Below are 20,258 nucleotides of genomic sequence, written 5' to 3'. Positions count from 1 at the left end.
AAAATTAAAAAAAAAAAAAAAAAAAAAGATCCATCCAGATAGTTGTGTATACCAGTAGTTCATTCTTTTTACTGCTATATCAGTTTAACCATTAATCCACTGAAAGACATTTGGATGGTTTCCAGTTTTTGGCTATTATGAGTAAAGCTGCTAAGAACAACTATATACAGGGTTTTGTAGGAACAAACATTTTCAATTTTCTGGGATAGATGCCCGAAAGTTAATTGCTGGGTCATATAAGTACATGTTTGGTCTTTTTTTTTTTTAAGATTTTATTTATTTATTCATGAGAGACACACAGAGAGAGGCAGAGATATAGAGGGAGAAGTGGATTCCTCACAGGGAGCCCGATGCAGGACTCCGTCCCCAGACCCAGGATCATGCCCTGAACCAAAGGCAGACGTTCAACCGCTGGGCCACACAGGTGTCCCTATTTTGTCTTTTCTTTTTCTTTCTTTCTTTCTTTTTTTTTTTTTCCTATTTTGTCTTTTCAAATTACTCTGCTTACTTCTTTCTCCATGTGGCCTCTTCTGTCCCTCTAGCTGTGCAGTTTTTTTTTCTATCAGCCCTCCAGTCCATTTCTTGGATATTCAGAATGATTTGATACTTATCTAGCTGTGTTCAAGGGACAAGGCAAGCCTAGGGTCTTCCTACTATGCCACTATCTTAGCTTCCCCCTGATGCTTGATCTTTATAAGGAATTGCCAAAGTATTTTCCAGAGTGGCTATACCATTTTTAATTTCCACCAGTAAAGTATGAATGATCCAGTTTTTCCACATTTGCCAGCATTTTGTATTATCACTATTTTTTATTCTGATCCTGATACATGTATAGTGGTATCACATGGTTTTAATTTGTATTTCCCTAATAGCTAATGATGTTGGTTATTTTTTCATGTGCTTACTTCTGTCTTTATATCCTCCTTGGTGAAATGTCTGTTCATGTGTTTTGCCCATTTTCAAATAGGAATTTTTGTTTTTTTTACTGTTGAATTTTGAAAGTTTTTCATGTAATCTAGATATAAGTCTTTTGTCAGATATGTCCCATGTCCTTTAGACATAATTTCTAAAAGCTTCATAGTTTCCTTGGTTTCTGGCATGGTAAGTGTTTGAGGTTCATTTTGTTGAATGGAATTTTAAGCTTTTAGAAATATTTAGAAATGATGTAGATCTATACGATCCTTTTTGTTTCTGAAGTAGTTTGGATATTGAAAAGGACAGGGAAGAAATCTAGGAGAGAAACATCTGGTAAGACCCACTAAATCCCAAGGCTCCTTGTAACTAACGTATCCCATGCACCTCCTTTATACCTTTATTCATTAAATCATAGTGTGTGCTAAGATGCAAGGCAGGGAGTTTAACATAATGTGACATACGTTCATGCTGAGGTTAAGTGCTGGAGGCACCTACCCCAGGGAGTGAGTGACGAAGGCTTTCCAAAGGCTATGATAACTGGCCCAGATGGCAGGCAAAGTAGGAGGACTAAGTTGAGGTAGATCTTTCAAGGAGCATATTTAAAGACAACAAAGGAAAAAGACATGTTACATTCTTGGGGTGCCCTGGGCATCTTGGGAGTCCTAGACTGCTCCAATGTTTAAAACAAGACACCTTTTAAAAATTAATTAATTGACATTAGTTAATTATTTTTTTTTATTTTTTTGACATTAGTTAATAAATTAATTAATTAATTAAAACAAGACACCTTTATGGAAGGCAGAAGAAATTGTAGGTTGATACCTGACTGTTGCTTGGTGTTGTCTTGGGTAGGGAGTAAAGGAGTCAATAGAACTACTGCCTAGCTATTTTCTCTTAGGTTCTGGAAACTTCCATCTCATTCCTTTTATAAAGAATTAAAGACCTAGTGCAGAAAAAGTAGACATCTCTGCTTTGGGCAAGGTCCTAAAGCACCACTCAGGTATGAGGAGACAAGAGTGTCAAGCCCGGTCTGTTTGGTTCACCTTTATGTTCCCAGCCCTCCTTGCCTGGTCATGTTCCTGTCCAGATGGGAGGTGATACACCTAACTCCCGACAACTTTGTGTTCTCCCAGTACTCTTGCCAGCAGATTGCACTATCTACTAGGGGTTTGGGGTGTCCTTTGTGTGTGAGGGGGCACACTACATTCTCCTGGGGATGGTTGGTGAGATTTTACATTCATTAAAGAAAGCATGGATTTAAAAAATAATAAAGTTTAGGGATACCAATTGACACTCTCTCTTCCCAGGTCTTCTTGTGACAACCACCTCCAAAATCTTCACATTCTGTCTGGCAATAAAAGTGAGATTTGGGCACCCTTGGCATCGTGTTGTCATCACTGGTATGAACTAGTAATCCCCTGGGAATATCAGGACTTTCCCATGCAAGGTACAAAGGATCAGCTGAAGGGGAGTCACAGACCCTGTGCCCCCAAAGATAAGGTGATCTGAGGAATAGGTTCACTAGTTTATTTCTTGGTAATTTCCAAAAGCTCATGTAAAAACAGCCAATGAGCAGCACACAACAGTGGTCTGTAAATGAAGACACTATTCAATACATTCCAACAGCCTCAGTTTGGCTTTGGTGGGACAATCTGACATGGGTTGGGGGCTGAGAGGAAGCAGAGTGAAGCCAAGTCTCTGTGGAAGTGTGGGCTCAGATGTGAGTGGCTACCAGGGGTGGACTTCAGAGCCAAATGTCAGAACTGCAGTCACCCCCAGGGTAGCGAAGCTCATGGGCCAGGGCTGGGCCTAGGGGCTCCTTCCCAAAGTCCACCAGGAAGTTGGGGTTCAACTTCAGGCCTCCCTTTACTGTGTCTACATCAATCTGCAGCATCACGGAGCCTTCCCTGGTGGAAACAGGGAGGGGAAAAGAGAGAGGTCAGAGGTGGCTATCATCTTTCCCCCAAGAGTGTGTGATACAGTGGTAGGTCCTAAGGAAGAAGCAGCACCTATTGGGTGGAGGCAGGTGGGGTACCCAAGGAGTCTTCAGAAAGCCAGAGTTTACTTAAAAAAAAAAAAAAAAGCCAGAGTTTTCTGGGAGAGGAGAGCTAGAGAGGGAAGTCCAGGTTGTCTGCTTCTCACCTGATGAGGTCAGGGTAAAACTGCTTGTCCCAGGCACTGTACAATGATGTGGTGATGTACAGACGCTTCCCGTCTAGGCTAAGCTGGATCATCTGAGGGCCTCCATGTACCTGTTTCCCCTTGGGAAAACCAGGTTATGTGTGGTAATACGTGGGTCCTGGGAGGGGGATCATGGAGTATGCCCCCACCCCATAATTCTCCAGCATGGACCTGAGGGACCCATGAACCAGGTTGGGGGCTGCCAGGAGTGAATTGTGGGGTGGGGTGGGTAGGTCCTTACCTTGACCACCAGGGGCTCTGGCTGGGATTTTAGCTCCTGGTCCTCCAACACTTGCACGGGCCCTCCCTTAACAATGCTGCCCCCAAGGAAGAGCTAGGTAGGGAGATACAGAGCATAAAGGAGGACAGTGGTGGAAGGTGAGGATGTTGTAGGAAGAGCACGTTCCCTCCTCCCTCCTGCCTCACGTTCCCCATGTATAGCCTCACAGTCCTGGCCTGCACCATCCCTCAGCCTCCATTTCTGCAATTCCCACACCTCCCTTATCATCCCCCAGCCAGTTCATGCCATCTGCCCCATCTCCAGACTTCTCTCATGCTGTTAGCACTGCACCTGTCCTGTGAGGCGGGGCCGCTGTGGGTCAGAGATGTCATACTGCCGCAGGTCCCCATGCAGCCAGTTACTGAAGTAGAGGAAGCGGTCATCCAGAGACAGCAGGATGTCCGTGATCAGGCCTGGGGTGGTGATGTGGTTCAGAGGCTTTCAGGGCTCTTATCCCACAGGCTAGGAATCAACCTTCTGATTCCCACCCTCCAGAGGGCACTCACCTGGCATTTCGGGCAGCATCCAGCCCTTCACTTTCTTGGGAGGCACCTGGATCACCTTCTCCACTGACCAGGTACCTCCCTGTATTGGGAGGTGGAGGGTTGGGATTGGATCTGGGTCTCTCCAGAGCCTACTGTCTACAGGGAGACAATAGATGCGGGGCCTCCTTGCCTCTAAGGTCTAGCTCCTATGCAAGCCCCTTAGGGTAGGGATAACATTTGCTTCACTACTGCATTCCCAGCACCTAGCACATTGCCTGATGTGGAAGTTCACAAATATTTTTGAATGAATAAATGGGAATTTAGGTTTAGGAGAGATGAGAGAGCAAGGGGCCTTGGTTCTTGTTCCTGGAGAAGTTGGGCTAGGGGAGCCAGGAAGAGAGGTCTGGGTCATCCCTAGAGAGAGGAGTGCTTCATGGCTCTGAAAGCCTAGCAGAGGTACAGGATAGGGCTGCTGGGAGGAGAGGGCCAGAGGACACATGTCACCTGATTCTTGTAGAAGCGCTGGATGGTGGAGCTGAGGGCACAGCCCACAAAGCCCTGGGCCGCATCTGGGTTGTGCAGGAAGCGGATCTCCAGGGGGATGAGCCCATCCTGCAGAGTCAGGGTCTGTATGATCTCATGGCGCTGCCAGTCCCACACATGTAAGTGGCTTCCATACAGCCCTGGGATGGATGGGGGGTGGGTGCAAAGGATGGGCTCAGGATCAGGGCAGGGGGCCGTGGGCAAAAGCCAGGGCACAGCACAGGGCAGAAGGTTGAAAAACGGGTTGGAGGCATTAGAAAGACACTTGAGCAGGTCAGAGTACTCAGCACAATCTTACACCATCATCGCAGGAGTTCGGTTCACAGGAGGGAAGTTAAAAGGCCTGGAGATAGGTTTTCTTTCTTTTTTTTAATATTTTATTTATTTATTCATGAGAGACACACACAGAGAGAGGCAGAGACACAGACAGAGGGAGAAGCAGGTTCCATGCATCCAGGCAAGGAGCCCAACATGGAACTCGATCCTGGGTCTCCAGGATCACACCCTGGGCTGAAGGCGGCCTAAACCGCTGAGCGACCTGGGCTGCCTGCAGATAGGTTTTCAAGCAGAAAGTAGCAGTATGTGTGCCAGGCTCCTGCCGGCCTGTTGAGGGGATTCTTTTTTTTTTTTTTTTAAGATTTTATTTGTTTATTCATGAAAGACACACAGAGAGAGGCAGAGACACAGGCAGAGGGAGAAGCAGGCTGCATGCAGGGAGCCCAATGTGGGACCCAATCCCGGGACCCCAGGATCAGGCCCTGGGCCGAAAGCAGGTGCCCAACCACTGAGCCACCCAGGCATCCTCTGTTGAGGGGATTCTCACCTGCCTCTACATCAGCGGGGTTGAAGCCATCTCTGAAGACATTGGGAGCCGCCCATTCAGTGCTGATCATGACATTGTGTCGAGGCTGGTACCAGAAGTCATAGCCCATAGGTGCAGCTCCCCCAGGCTGTTCCCATGTCCCCTTCACCTCGAACGTCTCTCCATCCAGCAGCACGAAACCCCCTGAGCAGGGAAGGAAGTAAAGTGGCAGGTGGAGGCAGTAGAAATGCTACCCTCTTCCAGTCCTAACCCCCAGGTATGTCCAAGAGGTTCCAAGTCTATTGCCTGGTGCCCCTTTCTCCCGCTGGGTTTGCCAGCTCCTTCAATTCAGGTGTCCAAAGGGTCCCACCCAGTCTTCTGGGTGGGAGGTGAGGACTCTGGTACCCCTCTTCCCATCAATGTTATTCCTGTCCTACACCAGGGGAAATTTTCTGTCCCCTTGAGGCAAGAGTCTGGGACCCTGTGCTTCTCTTGCTCCATTCTCTGTGGATTCCTCCCAGAGTCTAGGCTCCATTCTGCTCACTACATTGTTTATTTTTTATTTTTTAGAGCAAATTATATTTACTTCTTACTCAACATGAATGCCCAACATATTTTCCCTTGCTTAGTATGCTATGATGCCTTGACAATTCTTTGCAAAAACAACTAGATACCTACTCCTAAGTGCCACTAAATCTAGAAGTGTCCTCCCATCTCTGAGAAAAAGGAGCTGATACTGCACTCCAAGCCTTGGTGGGGGGAGGAGGGAGCTCTGACCACACAGGTAAGGTCGGCAGAAAAGCAGCCCAATGTAGTGACTAGGACATAGATTCTAGATCCAGATTTCTGGGTCTGAGTTCCACCTCTACAACTCATTAGCTGTATGAATTTGGGTAAGTTATTTATCCAGTATGTGCTCCACTTTCTCATCTGTAAAACAGAGATAGTAGTAGCAGCTCTCCATAGGCTGTATCTGGCACGTGGTAGACATTTTGTAAGTGTCTGTTCTGATCATACCATCAATGAGAGAGCAAATGTGAAGATTAAGGATCCTAAGGACTGTGATACTTGCTCATGAATTCATAAAGGCTGATATTAAATTTCTGCATTTTCTGGGGCCATGTCTGTGCTCACATGCTCCACAGCATACTGTTCTGACTATAACTTTGAAGTGAATTCATCCTTCAAGTTTCATCTTCACAGAAATAATTGAAACAACTGAAGTTACTTGGCTATGATTTAAGTTTTGAATGAGACCCAGCCCTCTGGTTCTCCCTGGAAGGTCATTCTATCCCTCCCCTAGCTTGGGATCTGTTCCCCCCACAGATGCGCCTACAATGCCAGCACGTACCTTTGCCATTGCCCTTGGAGTCTCCTAGGGTGCTGATCATCACCTCCCCACTAGCCAGGCAGTGGCTGGTGTGGACATAGCCCAGGCCACACTTGGCATGGATGTCCTCAGCCTCAATGACCTGGAGAGGGATAAGGAATGGCATTGGGATTTTACTGGGCTGGGGGGACCCACCCATGACTCCTCCATTCCCTTACTTCTGCTGACCCCACTTTCTTTTCATTCAAGACACGGACACAATTTTCCCAGTGGGAATATGGCAGAGATTCAGTCTGATAGCTTCTACAGAGCAGCAAGGGAGAGTCTGAGAGACTAACTCTCCAGGCAGAAAGCACTGACTTCTCTCCCCCTGTCTCATAGCCCAATGAGACCAGAAGCTTCTCCCAGCCTGGGCCATTGCCAGCGTCATCTCTGTATCACCAGCAGCCAGCAGTGAGTGCCTGGCACAAAGATGGTACTCAACAACATGTTGAGAGAAAGGATCAGAGGCTCCTGCCTAAGGGAGGTAAAAAACAAAACAAAACAAAAAACAAAAAAACAGCAAAAAAATCCCACAACCAAAAAACTACTCCCACCCCTGCATTGCCCGCCCCCAGGGTCCTTGAGCAACAGAGACAGGGAACATGCCTTGTGTAGCTTCGGGGCACGGGGATCAGAGCCCACGTCCACCACATAGATGCGGGAGGACATGAGACAGGGCAGCATCAGCTTGGTGCGGGACTTGGTGCTGTCTCCGAAGCAGCTGCTACAGGCGTTCCATCCTGAGTGATGCAGCTCATCCCTCAGGTTAGGCATGGGCAGCCGGTGGATGACCTGGGAGTGGAGGGGGGCAGCGGAGGGGGGCCTTCCTGAGCCCTGGACCCGCGTGGGCCTGGCGGTACAGCATGGACTGGGATTCATCACTGTCCTGGACCGCTGGTACCCTTATGCCATGAACACCCTGTATAATCCCACCCAAAGAGGGTGAAGAAGGCTGGAGCTGGGGAAGGGCCTCGCTGGGGCCAGGGCTAGAGGACGGGTCTCAGGGTGCTCTAGTGCCCAAGCTCTGCCTCACCTGGCAATACTGGGGAGACTTGGGATCAATGTCCACGGTGGCCAGATAATCTGGGGCGTCAATGCCAGTGTTTCGGTAAATACAGGGCAGGTAGACGATCTCTTCCCTGGGCCCTAGAGGGTAGAAAGCAGTTAGTGGGGAGGGCAGGGTAGAGAAGGCTGACAGGTGGCTCTGGGTGTGCTTGAGGCCGGGGTCTCAGCTCTCCCACCCCTGTGAGCTCGTGGAATTCCTTTCTGGGGGCATGGGCTCTCACACTTGCACACTGACCTTTCATGGCCTCCAGAGGGCTGGGGTAGCCAGGTCCACACTTCCCACACTGTGTAGCTGCGGAAACAATGGGGCACTCGGCCAGACCACTCTCCAGAGGGTGTGGGCTCCTTCCCCGCACACCAGGACAGACACCCACACGACATACACCCTGCACCACTGGCTGAGGTGACAGGCCAGGCCACGTCTGGTGTCAGCTCCTGCCCCACCGCTGCCACCAATCCCCTGCCCCTCAAAGCTCTGGTGAGTGTGTGCAGGTGTTTGGAAGAGCTCTCCGGTGTGATCTGAAGATGGACAGGCCCGCAGGCAGGACCCAGGGGAGGCTGGAGGAGGGGGAGCAGGCCAGGCTCTGTGGGGCACAATGGGTATGATATCCATGCGCATCCCAGTCCCCGAGGCTCCTGAGTAGTCAGGGGAGCTGGGGCAAGTTATCTAGCCTCCCAGCCTCAACTTCCACACCATCCATAAGAGGAAGATGACAGGAATCTCACAGTGGGCTCCTGGGAGGAGTCCACGGGCAGGTGCGATCAAGATTGCAGCTCCGTGCTTGCCTGGCGGGAGCCAGTGAGCCCACTGCACCTCAGCTTGTGAGGGCACTACCTGCTTGGCCACCACAGAAGATATCTCCACAAGGCCTGGGACACTTCCTGTTTTTCTCCCCTTGGATTCTGACCCTGGGCTGCTGGCCAGAACCTGGATTGCTGAGCTGAAGGTCTGGTAAGGGATAGGAGGCTGAAGGTCGAGGCCTCAGGGCTGTCACCACCTGGATATCCTTAGATCGGGTTTCTAACCGCCACCCCTCCTCGCGTGAGCCCCACTTCCTTTATCTGTGTTTGGTCCAACTCTGGAGCCTCAGAGGCTACCCACAGAGCCAGCAGGCGGGGCCCTACTTATCGGTCAAGCCTGGCAAGAGCAGCCACAGAACCAACTGGCCCAAAGTCAGCTGCGGAGAAGGAAGGTTTGGGATCTGACCTGGAGGAGGGAGCTGTCAGAAATCCCAGAGTGGAGATCACAGGACGGGTGCTGCCTCCCTGTGCTGGCCCACAGCCAGTCTGGCCCTGCCCTGACAGCACAGGGGCCCCCAGTGGGGAGGCAGGAGCAGTCGGAGTGGAGCCTTCCCTGGTACCTGGGCTCAGGCCCTCAGCCAGGAAACAGGTCCCCTCTCAAGGCAGCCAACATGGCCAGGAGGAGGCAACAGCGTTTTCATTGGTTTCAAGCTCCAGATCTGATATCTGCTCTCTTGACTTTCTCCCCTCTTTGGCTAAAAGGGGGTAATAATATCTTACCTTCTTTTCCAGGTGGCTAGGAAAGTCAAATAAGCTGATATATTCAGAAGTACTTTTGTAAAGGAGAAGCACGGTATAAATATGGGTAGATTGTGCCAGAAGTGGGACAAAAATCCCAGGCAATGGTTGGTGGCCAGAGAGAGAGCTGGCGGGGGGGGCGGGGGATGCGGTTGATGAGAAATCCAGCCCAAAGGAATTGAGAAGACTGTGCAGGGGCTTGGCATAGGAGGCAAGGGGGAGAGGAAGGAGGTTGCTGGACACAAAGCAGAAGGAGATTCAAAACCCCAAGACCTCAAGACAGAGACACAAGGCCCACAAAGCTGGACAGAGATGGAGAGGTGAGGGAGGTGTTGCTGGCTGTGGCATCTTCCCCTCTGCACATCACCCCAGCACTTCTTGGAGTCAATCAGGCCCCATGTAACCTCCAGGCCCCAGGAGCATCAGTGTTCTTGCTGGGGGCACCCCCCCATCTCCTGGCTTGTCTTAGGCATCTCAAGCAAGATCTCTGAAAATCTTTGGGTTTGAGATGAACCCAGGGGAAGTTCGCTGGGTTTTCCAGTGTCAAGCTGGCTGCTAGGCATTCTGCTAGTCTAGGAAAAACCCAGATCCAGGGGGGCAAGGACCTCAATACTCCCAAGCAGACCCAAGCTCCTCAGGCCAACATCTAGGAGTCTGAAGATGGGGAATAGAGGGGCTTCTGGACTGGGAGAGTGGGAGGCAGTGAATAGGGCCCCAGTGAGAGTGTATGGGGTCCAATTTCCCTTTCAGAGTGCCTGGGGTGGCTAGAGGGTGAGTGATCTGGCCCCAAAGGCCTGGGTTTCCTACTTCCTGGAGTAAAAAGCTGGCCCAGGTCTAGAATCAGGATGGTCTTTCACCTATGGTGACAGCCAGGGACAAAAGGTTCTCCCTATGTATTCCCTGACCCCGACCAGATTTTCCCAGCTGCAGGAAGGTTCCCCTGGCTCCAGGCCCCAGCTAGGGAGTCAGGTGGGGGTCCAGGGCCACAAATTCCAGCAGTCCCTCTGCCCTCCTCTCCTTGTAGCTCTAGAAACTTTGGCTGAACTGGGAGATATAGAGGTGGGGTGGGCCCAGTAGAGCAGAGTCCACTACCCACCCCACCAGCTTCCCCCACCCAGCTTTTCTGTCACTTCCTGTACTGTGGGCCAGAGGTGGGTGACACTTGGTTGGCAGAAAGCCCCCTCCTTACCCATGCTGCTTCCTGGTATGCTTTGATCCTTACTGGGCTGCCAGGAGTGAGCAGAGACAGAAGCTGTGCGGGTGTCCGAGGCAGGCTTTGCTGGGAAGGGGCAAAGGGAAGGAATTTATACAACCAATGGGTGAGTAGGGTGGAGCAGAGGGAGGGCCTGGGTTGCAGCCCAGAATGAACGACCAAGGGCAGCTGGCCAAGACGCTCTCAAATGGCCTGGGAGACTGGTGTTTGCATTACAGGGTTTGTGTGTGTGTGTGTGTGTGTGTGTGTGTGTGTGTGTGTGTGTAGGAGCCTGTTCATATGTAGATATGTGCTGTGGCTGTGCACACATCTCTACTGTGGGTGTCTGGGCATATGAGACTTTGTGGGTCTGGCATGTGCACAGTCTATATACCTGTGTGTTGCCTCCTTGTGTGTGTGTTGTGTGTTTGTGGATGAGTATGTGCCAGTGTGGGTATTCCTGTGTGTCTGGACTTGTGCATATCTGTGTGTATTTTTGTGAGCATGTGCCTGCCAGAATGTTTATCCCGTGTGGGCTTGTGCATATATGTTCCTGTGTGCATGAGCATGCATGCTTGTGTAAGCATATGTGTGCACATGTCCCTGCTTCTAAACACTCATCTCTGTACTTGGATTTCTGTACTTATAAAGGCACCCAGGGCTGTTGGGCCCATTTGCTCCTATCCATAGCCAGGGTCAGCTTTCTCCTAAAAACACCCTCTTTTCCAGACATCCATGCTCCAAAAGGCACCATCCTACCCACCCTCAAACTGCTCACCCATGTCTTCCAGCCACAGCTGTCCTGATGAGAAGCAAGGTTTAGTATATCCAGGTTTCACTTTCTCCAGACTTGCGTATGCCTCTTGAGCTTTGAATTGGAAGGAAAGTCAGCAGTGCCCATCATCACTTCCTATTAACCTCATAAATCTCAGGAGGTAGAAGTGGAGTCCTGCCCTCCCCCTCATCTCTCTGCTTGGTCTCTCAACAGCTCCCAAGGTGGATAGCAGGGCCCCAGGGAAGCCCAGAATGGTGCCACTGTCCCTAACTGGCCTGTGATGAGTCATAAAACTCTAAGGGTCTCCAACTATGTAAGAAAGGAGTCCTTCAGCTGGAGGGTTCCCTGCTTGCAGGGGCTGCTGAGCCTGAGAGTGGCGTGTCCCAGGGACATGTAATGGCCTCCGGGCAAATGGCAGCTGCTTACTGAAGGGCCAAGGTTCGGTTGAGGCCTGACCTGCTAGCCCTCTCTGGGGCTGCCCTCATCCAGAGAAGCCTGGGTTTGAAGGGCTGTGCAAGGGAACCCACCCCAACAGTCCTTCATTTGAAGCCAAGGGCCCCCTCTTCCCTGAAAGCTGGCTACCTGACAAGCATAAACTTTGCTCTACTCTTCTTGGAACCTGCTGACTCTGTGTCTATAGAAGCCACTTTAATCTCCTTGGATGAAAGCTATGGGGTGAAGTTTTTATTGGATAGTGAAAGGGACCAAGTTTGGTCTTGACACTGCCAGCGGAAAGATCCGCCGACTTTCCAAACTGCAGCAGAAGGAAGGGAAAGAAAAAGGAAGGAAGGAAGGAAGGGAAAAAAAAAAAGGCTGCCGAATGGTTCCTGTGGGTGAGAAACCCACACAGGAGGATACTCTGTGGCTACCTATGGCAGGGATCTCCTCCTACCCTCTTCTCCCCAGGATCTCTCAACCTTTCCTGGCTTTCTCCTCCTTCTGCACCCTCACCATTGCACCATCAGCTAGTCGTGCTGCAGTCAGCCCTGTGGGTACAGCTGTCCTACAGGGGTGGCCTCCGAGGGCTGCTTCTTCGCCTTTGCTGAGTTCATGCACTGGCTGCCTCCACTTACCCTGCCTTCAGCCTGCTCCCCCCCCCCCAATCTGGCCTCCTCTTCCTCCTGAGGTCCCATCTTAAGCCTCCTCTACTTTCCCGCTTTGGGACTTGAAGTAGCCCAACACCCAAGATCTGAAAGAGAAAGCAAACCCATCCTCACCCTCTTATAAAAAGTCCTTGTGTCATTACCTCCAGAGAAACTGGGATTTAAAAAAAAAAAAAGAAAGAAAGAAAAGAAAAGAAACTGAGATTTTGTTTGTCCTGAATGAGAATTGCAAAGCACTGTTCCATCCTGGACTGCAAGTTCTTCTGTTCCTGAACTCAGACCTGGGGTTCATGGCAGCTCCTGCATGGCACCCCTAGCCTCTGCTGCTTTTTCCCAGAGTGCTTCTTCCAGAGCCTGCAAGGTGCTTGTGAAAAGTTGTCCAAATTAGGGGTATGGGTGGAGGCAGTCCAGGGAGAGGGCTCAGGCCAGTAAAGGAAATTCCATAGCCCCTGGTGTCTTTGTTCCCATGGTGGGAGCAATCAGTGTCACTGTGGCCTGAGCACCCCAAATGTAACTTCTCAGGAACTTAAGGGCTCCCTCTGTCCAATCTTTCTCTAGCCAACCAGAGTCCAACCAAAGCTGGCTGACTCCTAGATTCACAGAAGGGAGAGGGGGAGGGCACTGGGCTTCCTCCCCTTGGCCAGGCTGTCCTCGGGGAGAGTGGGATCGTGGCCCCAGGCTGCTAATCCCAGGAGGCTATACCTGCCCGGACACTGGGCACCCCCACCATAAAGAAGGCTGTGTGCAGCCTATGCTCCTTCCTGCTGTTTCAAGCTCCAGAAAAGCACAGTAAATATTAGAGGTAGGTTTTCGGGCTGGCAGCAGAACGGCCAGGAGGTTATGTAACTGCTGCCTGGACTTTGGCTTTGCTCCATCTCCACAGACAGAAAGTGGATTCTTGCGTCTCTGGGAGCATGGAGCCCCACTGCTGGCTCCCCTCTTTCCTTCCAGCCTCAGTCAGACTTCTTTGGGCCTCTTTAAACGGGTCCCGGGACCACTGTTTGGCAAGATGGCAAGGGAAGGGAAGAAGGACTAGGCCCAGGAAAGGGAAAGGAGAGGATATGATGAACCTGAGGTCTCCAGGAATACTTTCATGTAAAAAAAAAAAAAAAAGTGTTTTTCTTCATCTCTAGCAAAACCAAAGTGACATGGAAGCAATAAAAATCCAGCCAGGGGAGTGATATTAGGGAGAAAGAAGAATTAACCTGTATGAGCCCACTCACTCTTGCCCTTGTGCCCCACTTAACCCTCGTCACACCCTAATCTTGTAGGTAAATCCTCCTCTTTTTACTTGGGAAGAGGCCAAGTAAAAAAACCTGGGAGTTGCAGAGCAGGATTCCCACCCAGGTTCATGGGACTCTGGAGCTCACAGTTTTTCTAATCTCTCTGGGGCCATTTTGTGTTTGGTTTGGCTCTGGCTTAGGTCGGGAGGGTGGGTGGAGGGAGAGGGGAGGTGCTGGAGGCCAGGAGCACTAGAAGGAAGGCAGAAAGCTGTGGTGCTTTGTCTCTGGGGAATCTCAGAGGCTCTTTCTTGGGAATGGGGAGAGTGGTGAAGAATCAGGTGTCTCCTGGGATCCCTGGGTGGCGCAGCGGTTTGGCGCCTGCCTTTGGCCCAGGGCGCGATCCTGGAGACCCGGGATCGAATCCCACATCAGGCTCCCGGTGCATGGAGCCTGCTTCTCCCTCTGCCTGTGTCTCTGCCTCTCTCTCTCTCTCTCTGTGACTATCATAAATAAAAAAATAAAAAAATAAAAAAATAAAAAAAAATTATAAAAAAAAAAAAAAAAAAGAATCAGGTGTCTCCTGAACTGAGCAGTGGGGTCTTCATGGTGGAAGGGAAGGGGGGAACCCCTGTGTTCTAGGAAAGATATGACATCCAAGTGTCACCACAGTTATCTTGGGAGAGAAGCAATGGAGGGAAAGGGATAATTTTCCCTTCTTACTTTATGCACTTGCATATTTTTTAAAACTAATAAGCATATATTCCTTTTGTAACAAAAACCCCAAATAAAGGTATTCATTTTTTTGGCCTGCCTGCCCTTTCCTTTGGGAGATGCAAATGTGCGTGGTCATTCGTTCATGTATTCAATCTTGTGCTCCACAAACACTTCTGGAGCATGATTTGGTAGATGGAGTGGGGAACGAGGCAGAGTGTCTGCTTCACAGAGATGCATGCTGAGGGACACAGCCAGTATCACAGGGGAACATATAAACCAGTAGCATGATGTCCAATGAGTGCCATGGGATAATGCGGGTGGCGGAGAGTAGACAGGGATTAGACGAGGTCGTCCAGTCTATACATGTGCACACTTGCCTGCCAACGAGCAGCACCACACATAATCTGAGGGGCCTGTAGCACGTGTAGCAGTGGCCTGTGGAGACCTGAGGTGGGACTGGCTGGACAGGTTGAGGTTTTTACCAGCTAGGCAGAGTTTCTGAGCCCTCTCTTGTTCATTTCTCCTTGTTTTACCAGAACAACTACACGCCCTCTGCAGAAGGGGGTAGGGTTTCCTGAGAACCTGTTAGCAGGTGTGACTGGCGCCAGGCCGGGCTCTGCATGCTGGCAGTTATCTCAGGTACTGCCCACAGCAAACCTGGACAGGTAAATAGCTTTTTCTTCATCTCACATCAGAGGAAACAGAGTTTTACGGATCCAAGGAGCTGCTCACACTCATTTCACAGCACCTCCCCATCTCTGAAAAATGCTGAGTTCAAAGCCTGCCACCCAGAACAACAACAAAGCTCTGAGAAGATTGGGGGTGGAGTGGGGAATGTCCTCTGCTAAGGGGCTTCCTTCAAGGGGCATGATATAAGAGGCACCTGGAGGGTTTCCTGCCCACCTCCAACCCGCTCAGAAATGTCCTCCCTCGTGGACTTCCATGGATGTTGAAAACTTCACCGCTATCAGTGCAGTTCTGTGGGACTGGACGGCCTCTTCTCACCTTGTGGCTGCAGGGACTCCCCCTGAAGTGTTAAGTGTGACTCACTTTTATCAGGTGCCCGTCTCTAATGATAAGAGCAAGGGAAACATCAAGGAGAGGGAAGTGTTTAGAAAGCAACTGTTCCCCACCTCTGCAGACAAAAAAAGAATAAAGAGGGAGAGAGGGAGATCTTTTTCTGTATCTCTGTCTCTCTCTCTCAGTGGAAAATTTCAATATATACAAAAAGAGACATAATAGTATAATGAACCTGCAGGTATACCACCCACCTTTCCTAAAAACCTGCTCATAACCCATCGGGCTTCCACTATACCTCCCAGCCCGCCTCTACCTTGGATTGTTTTAGCAAACCATGGACAGATGATCTTTCTTGCATTATATTTCTGTATTCATCCCTTCAAGATTAGAATTATTTTAATTTTTTTTAGAATTATTTTTTTAAAAAACCACCATATCCTAATCACATCTAAACAAATTAGCAAATCTTTCCTATTGTCAAATATTCTGTGTTTAAATTTCCCCATTGTCTAATACATTTTTAAAAAGATTTTATTTATTTATTCACGAGAGAGAGAGGCAGAGACACAGGCAGAGGGAGAAGCAGGCTCCATGCAGGGAGCCCGACATGGGACTCAATCCTGGGTCTCCAGGATCAGGCCCTGGGCTGAAGGCAGGCGCTAAACTGCTGAGTCACCTGGGCTGCCCCTTAAATCTCTTTAATCTGCAGGTGAGAAAGGAAGACAGATTCAAGTTTAAATGAAGAAGGGTCTGACTAGAACTGAAATTACATATCTTGTCACATATCTAATCAACAAGAAGAAAAGGTAAAGTGGGTTTGAACACAGTTATGTAGTCTGGAAGAGGTAACAGCAAGAGCAGTCACAGGGATGCAGGTGAAAGTTCGTTATTACCTCCACCCCTATCCCTCCTGCTCCAGCCTTCCTTCTGTGCCAAGCCTGGCTCCAGAGAAGCTGAGACAAGAACCATAAAATGGCTTTTATGCAATCATCTCCACCTTTACAGAGGCTCACTTGGCTTACACCTTCTTAGTTAAAAGCCCTGGGAAGAAAGAATTACATCAGTCTTGGTTAATGGCCCAAATTAAGCCATCAAAACCTTTAATCAAGCCTCCATTTTGAACATGTTACAATACTGCAAATAAAAAATCCAAAGGAAAGTAAAAGCCTTTTTATTTGAGGCTGGAAGAACCTCTGTCCCCTGGAATCGTATCCTTGAGTCACACTTTCTTTACTAAGCTCAGGACAAACAGGAAAAAGTTCCCTTCTTCTCAGGGCTTCCATTTCTCACCTCACCACAAAAATGCCACCTGGAAAGAGTGTGTGTGTGTGTGGGGGGGGGGGGGCGGGATACTCCCTTCAGTGTCCCAAAGGCACGGAAATCCTAAGGCTTTGGAGACTTGTCTTCAGCTCTACATGGAATCATGTAGAAGAGCCTCTCTGCCTACCCTGGATTCTTTGTCTTTCATACACCTGCTATTCCCCTAGGATTTCCCCAGGGTCATGTCCAAGTGTAGAAAGATGGAAAGTGAGGTCTGGAAAGGGATTTCCTGTGTCAGCTTATCAAAAGGCTGCTCAGAAACCAGAGTTTAAAAAGGCTCTGACTGAAAAAATAATGATTGCTCTTAATATGCAAAGATCTCCAATACATTTCAATTAGAAAAAGACAAACTATAGAAAAATTATTCCAAAGATATGAAAATGAAGAATAAATGGCTAATAAACAGGAATGCCTGGGTGGCTCAGCGGTTGAGCATCTGCCTTTGGCTCAGGTCGTGATCCTGGGGTCTGGGATTGAGTCCTCCCACATCAGGCTCCTTCCAGGAAGCCTGCTTCTCCCTCTGCCTGTGTCTCTGCCTCTCTGTGTCTCTCATGAATAAATAAATAAAATCTTTAAAATAAATAAATAAATAAATAGTTAATAAACATAAGTAAAGATACCAAATCTCATTAGTAATTAAAGAATTACTTGATGAAGCAAAAGCAATATAAGATTTTCAAAAATCAAAAGGTTGTTAATATTCAATGTTGGAAGAAGATGGGGACAGGGGCACTCCTGTAGGTTTTGGCAAAAGTATAAAATGGTGAAACATTTCAAGAAAGCAGTTTAGCAGGCATCTGAGTGGCTCAGTTGGTTAAGTGTCTGCCTCTAGATTTGGGCTCAGATCATGATCTCAGGGTTGTGAGATCAAGCCCCATGTCAGGCTCTGTGTGGAGTCTGCTTAAGATTCTCTCTCTCCGTCTCCCTTTGCCTCTCCCCCCCCCCAAATAAATAAAATAAATTTCAAAAATAATAATAATAAAATAAAATAAAGCAGTTTAGAAGCATCTGGAGAGCTCAATCTGTTGGGCTTCTACCTTTGGCTCATATCGTGTTCTCAGGGTCCTGGGATCTAGCCCTGCATCAGGCTCCCTGCTCAGGGGGGAGCCTGCTTCTCCCTCACCCTCTTCCTGCCGCTCCACCTGCTTGTGCTCTCTCTCCCCCTCTGTAAAATAAATAAAGCAACACCTAGCAACATTTTCAGTGGAAATCCACTTCTAGTGACCTACTCTATGGAAATAGACAAGTATCCAAATATATTAATAAGATGTTCATTGTAACATTATTCATAATAGTGAAAGGTCAGAAGCAACCAACATCCGAATACTTAAATGTAGTATGAAACATCCACAACATGAACACTGAGCAACCATAATGGATAGTTTTATACATACTAACATGGAAGGATATCCAAGAAATATGGTCTAGGAGGAAAAAAGCAGAAAAATAGTATAATCCCATTTAATTAAAACTATATATAAAATTAATTAGTTAAACCATAGAGTTTTAATTAATTTGATTCATTTATATATTAAACTAATTAATTTAAACTATAATTTATAATTACATAGTATGTAATTGTATACTTTAATTTAGTATATAATTTAAGTGTACATATATATATATACGGTTATGTGTTCATAGAAAAGGATTTGAGGAGATAAAGCTTCTTTTATCATACAAAACTTACCAAATGTAACCAAACACTAGTTACCTCTGAGGACTTGGATTAAAGAGAGCAACTTTTATTTTTCACCTTATGTACCAATTATGTATTTTCTAAATTTTATACTAAGCTTGAAATACATGCATAACTTAAACATCGAAATGTTGAAAGAATATAGTAACACTGTTGCTTATCAGATGAGCAAAAATTTTAAAGGTTAAAATCCAGTCATGATGGGAACATGAGGAAGAAGGCATCATTCAGGATTGGTGAGAGTGCCAACTGATGCCTTACTAGCAAATGCAATTTGTCAGTACCTACCAAAAGTTAAATTGTGCATAGCATTCTACCTAGAAATTCCACTTCTAGGATCCAGTCCATAGAAATACAAGCAGGCCATAAACAGGTCAGTATGATAACAACAACAGATATCACTTCTTAAATGCTTAGTATATCCTTGCTGTTGTTTTAAGCACTTTAAAGACAAAGAAATGATCTCCACACCCACATAAAAGCTTACTATGTGTCAGGTACTTCTTGAGGCTCTTTACGTGCTCTACCTTATTTAATTCTTGCAACAAACCTATAAAGTAGAAACTGTTTGATTATGCCCATTTTACAGATAAGGAAATTACAGCCTACAAAAAGGAAGTAACTTACTCCAATTCACACAGCTAGTGGGTAGCAGAGTCCAGGGTTTGAATGTAGGCAGCTGGGGGATCCCTGGATGGCTCAGCGGTTTAGCGCCTGCCTTTGGCCCAGGGCGCGATCTTGGAGTCCCGGGATCCAGTCCCACGTCAGGCTCCCGGCTTGGAGCCTGCTTCTCCCTCCTCCTGTGTCTCTGCCTCTCTCTCTCTCTCTCTCTCTCTCTCTATCATAAGTAAATAAATCTTTAAAAAAAAAAAAAGAATGTAGGCACCTGATTTTGGACTCTGCCTGTAACAGCCAATCTCGAGCTCTTAGGTAATCATAGAACCTTCGCAATGTGTTTCATTGTTTAGGGCCGGCAAGGGCGTACAGCCCTTTTTATGTTTGGTGGGAAATGGAATCCACTACCACCACTGAACTGAAAAGGCCAGATGCTCACTTTGCCAGATACCCTTGCTGCGGGGAGCAAGCACATGACAGTCCTGGAGAGCCAGGTGTGTCAGGAACAGCTCAGACACAAAGGAAGAGAATGGTGGTTGAGTGTGCTCTGGTCTGTGTGGGCTCAGACCAGCATGTGAGTGGCTAGCCATGCTGCAGTAGCTCCCAGGAATGGTGGACCCAGGGTCACACCTGGGGTACAAGGGGCAGAGGCAGTGTTCTGACAGGGGGTCCTGGAAGAAGGGCTCTCTGGCTGCCTCTGTTGCAGTTCAGCACATCTGCCACTGGGGCCTTATGATTCAATGGACCCAACAGTGCTCTGCAAATTGGGGACCCAGGAGACCATGGCAAGCAAGACCCAGGAGAGTCCCCAGGGTGGCCAAAAGAGGTGTCGAGGCTCGGCCTGCTTCAGTAGCTAACAGCTCCTCTCCTGATAAATAGCCCTCTGGTGGGCTTCTGGGTCCCAAGAGAAATGAAACATGGGACACTGGGTCACTTTGTGGCCCAAGCGCACTTAGTTGGCCCAGGGTCTCAGGAGCTCCATACTTCTTTCACCTCTAAGGACAGCGGGTGGAGCCTGAGAACTTCCCAAAGGCAGAAAGAAACCAAAATGTCTTAGTGTGCCCTCTAGATTGCCCTGTCTTGCCAAAAGCATCTCCTTCCTTAGTCTGCTCTGATGGCTTCAAAAGCCTGCTCCCCTGGCTTCAGGGAAAGATATGGAGAAGAAAAAACATTCGAGCTTGGATGGCAGGTGGCTGGCTCTCCATAATACACCATCACCAGGCAGAAGTGGTTTATTAGGACATTAACAGCAAGAATTCTAGAGCCACACTGCCTGTGTTTGAATTCTGGCTCCACCAGTTCCCAGCTGCATGAATTTGGGCAAGTTATTTAACCTCCGTGTACCTCAGTTTCCTTATCTCTAAAAGAGAGATAAAAAAAATACCTACACTCATAGATTGTTTTAAAAATTAAAT

General features: G+C 48.3%; 1 protein-coding gene across 2 annotated transcripts; it reads right to left on the bottom strand.

Moving 5' to 3' along the window:
* Window positions 1–2,428: 2,428 nt before the first annotated feature.
* SELENBP1 (selenium binding protein 1) lies at window positions 2,429–18,978 on the bottom strand. Of its 2 annotated transcripts, none has more exons than XM_041756699.1 (13): window positions 18,856–18,978; window positions 10,372–10,461; window positions 7,879–7,935; window positions 7,612–7,724; window positions 7,185–7,370; window positions 6,558–6,678; window positions 5,228–5,410; window positions 4,366–4,544; window positions 3,883–3,961; window positions 3,668–3,789; window positions 3,338–3,430; window positions 3,058–3,176; window positions 2,429–2,822 (listed from the first exon to the last, which is right to left on the bottom strand). In XM_041756699.1, exons 2-13 carry the CDS (start codon window positions 10,373–10,375, stop codon window positions 2,660–2,662), a joined length of 1,419 nt encoding a protein of 472 aa, XP_041612633.1. In that variant the 5' UTR covers window positions 10,376–10,461; window positions 18,856–18,978; the 3' UTR covers window positions 2,429–2,659. The 2 variants fall into 2 exon arrangements, with proteins under 2 accessions (XP_041612633.1, XP_041612632.1); XM_041756698.1 differs by lacking the exon at window positions 18,856–18,978 and adding an exon at window positions 11,153–11,171.
* Between the last annotated feature and the right edge of the window lie 1,280 nt (window positions 18,979–20,258).

The sequence above is a fragment of the Vulpes lagopus genome, chromosome 5 (assembly GCF_018345385.1).
Source record: "Vulpes lagopus strain Blue_001 chromosome 5, ASM1834538v1, whole genome shotgun sequence".
Classification (NCBI taxonomy): Eukaryota; Metazoa; Chordata; class Mammalia; order Carnivora; family Canidae; genus Vulpes; species Vulpes lagopus.
The sequence above is the reverse complement of the archived record's forward strand: the minus strand, read 5'-3'. Positions and strand labels throughout refer to the sequence as shown.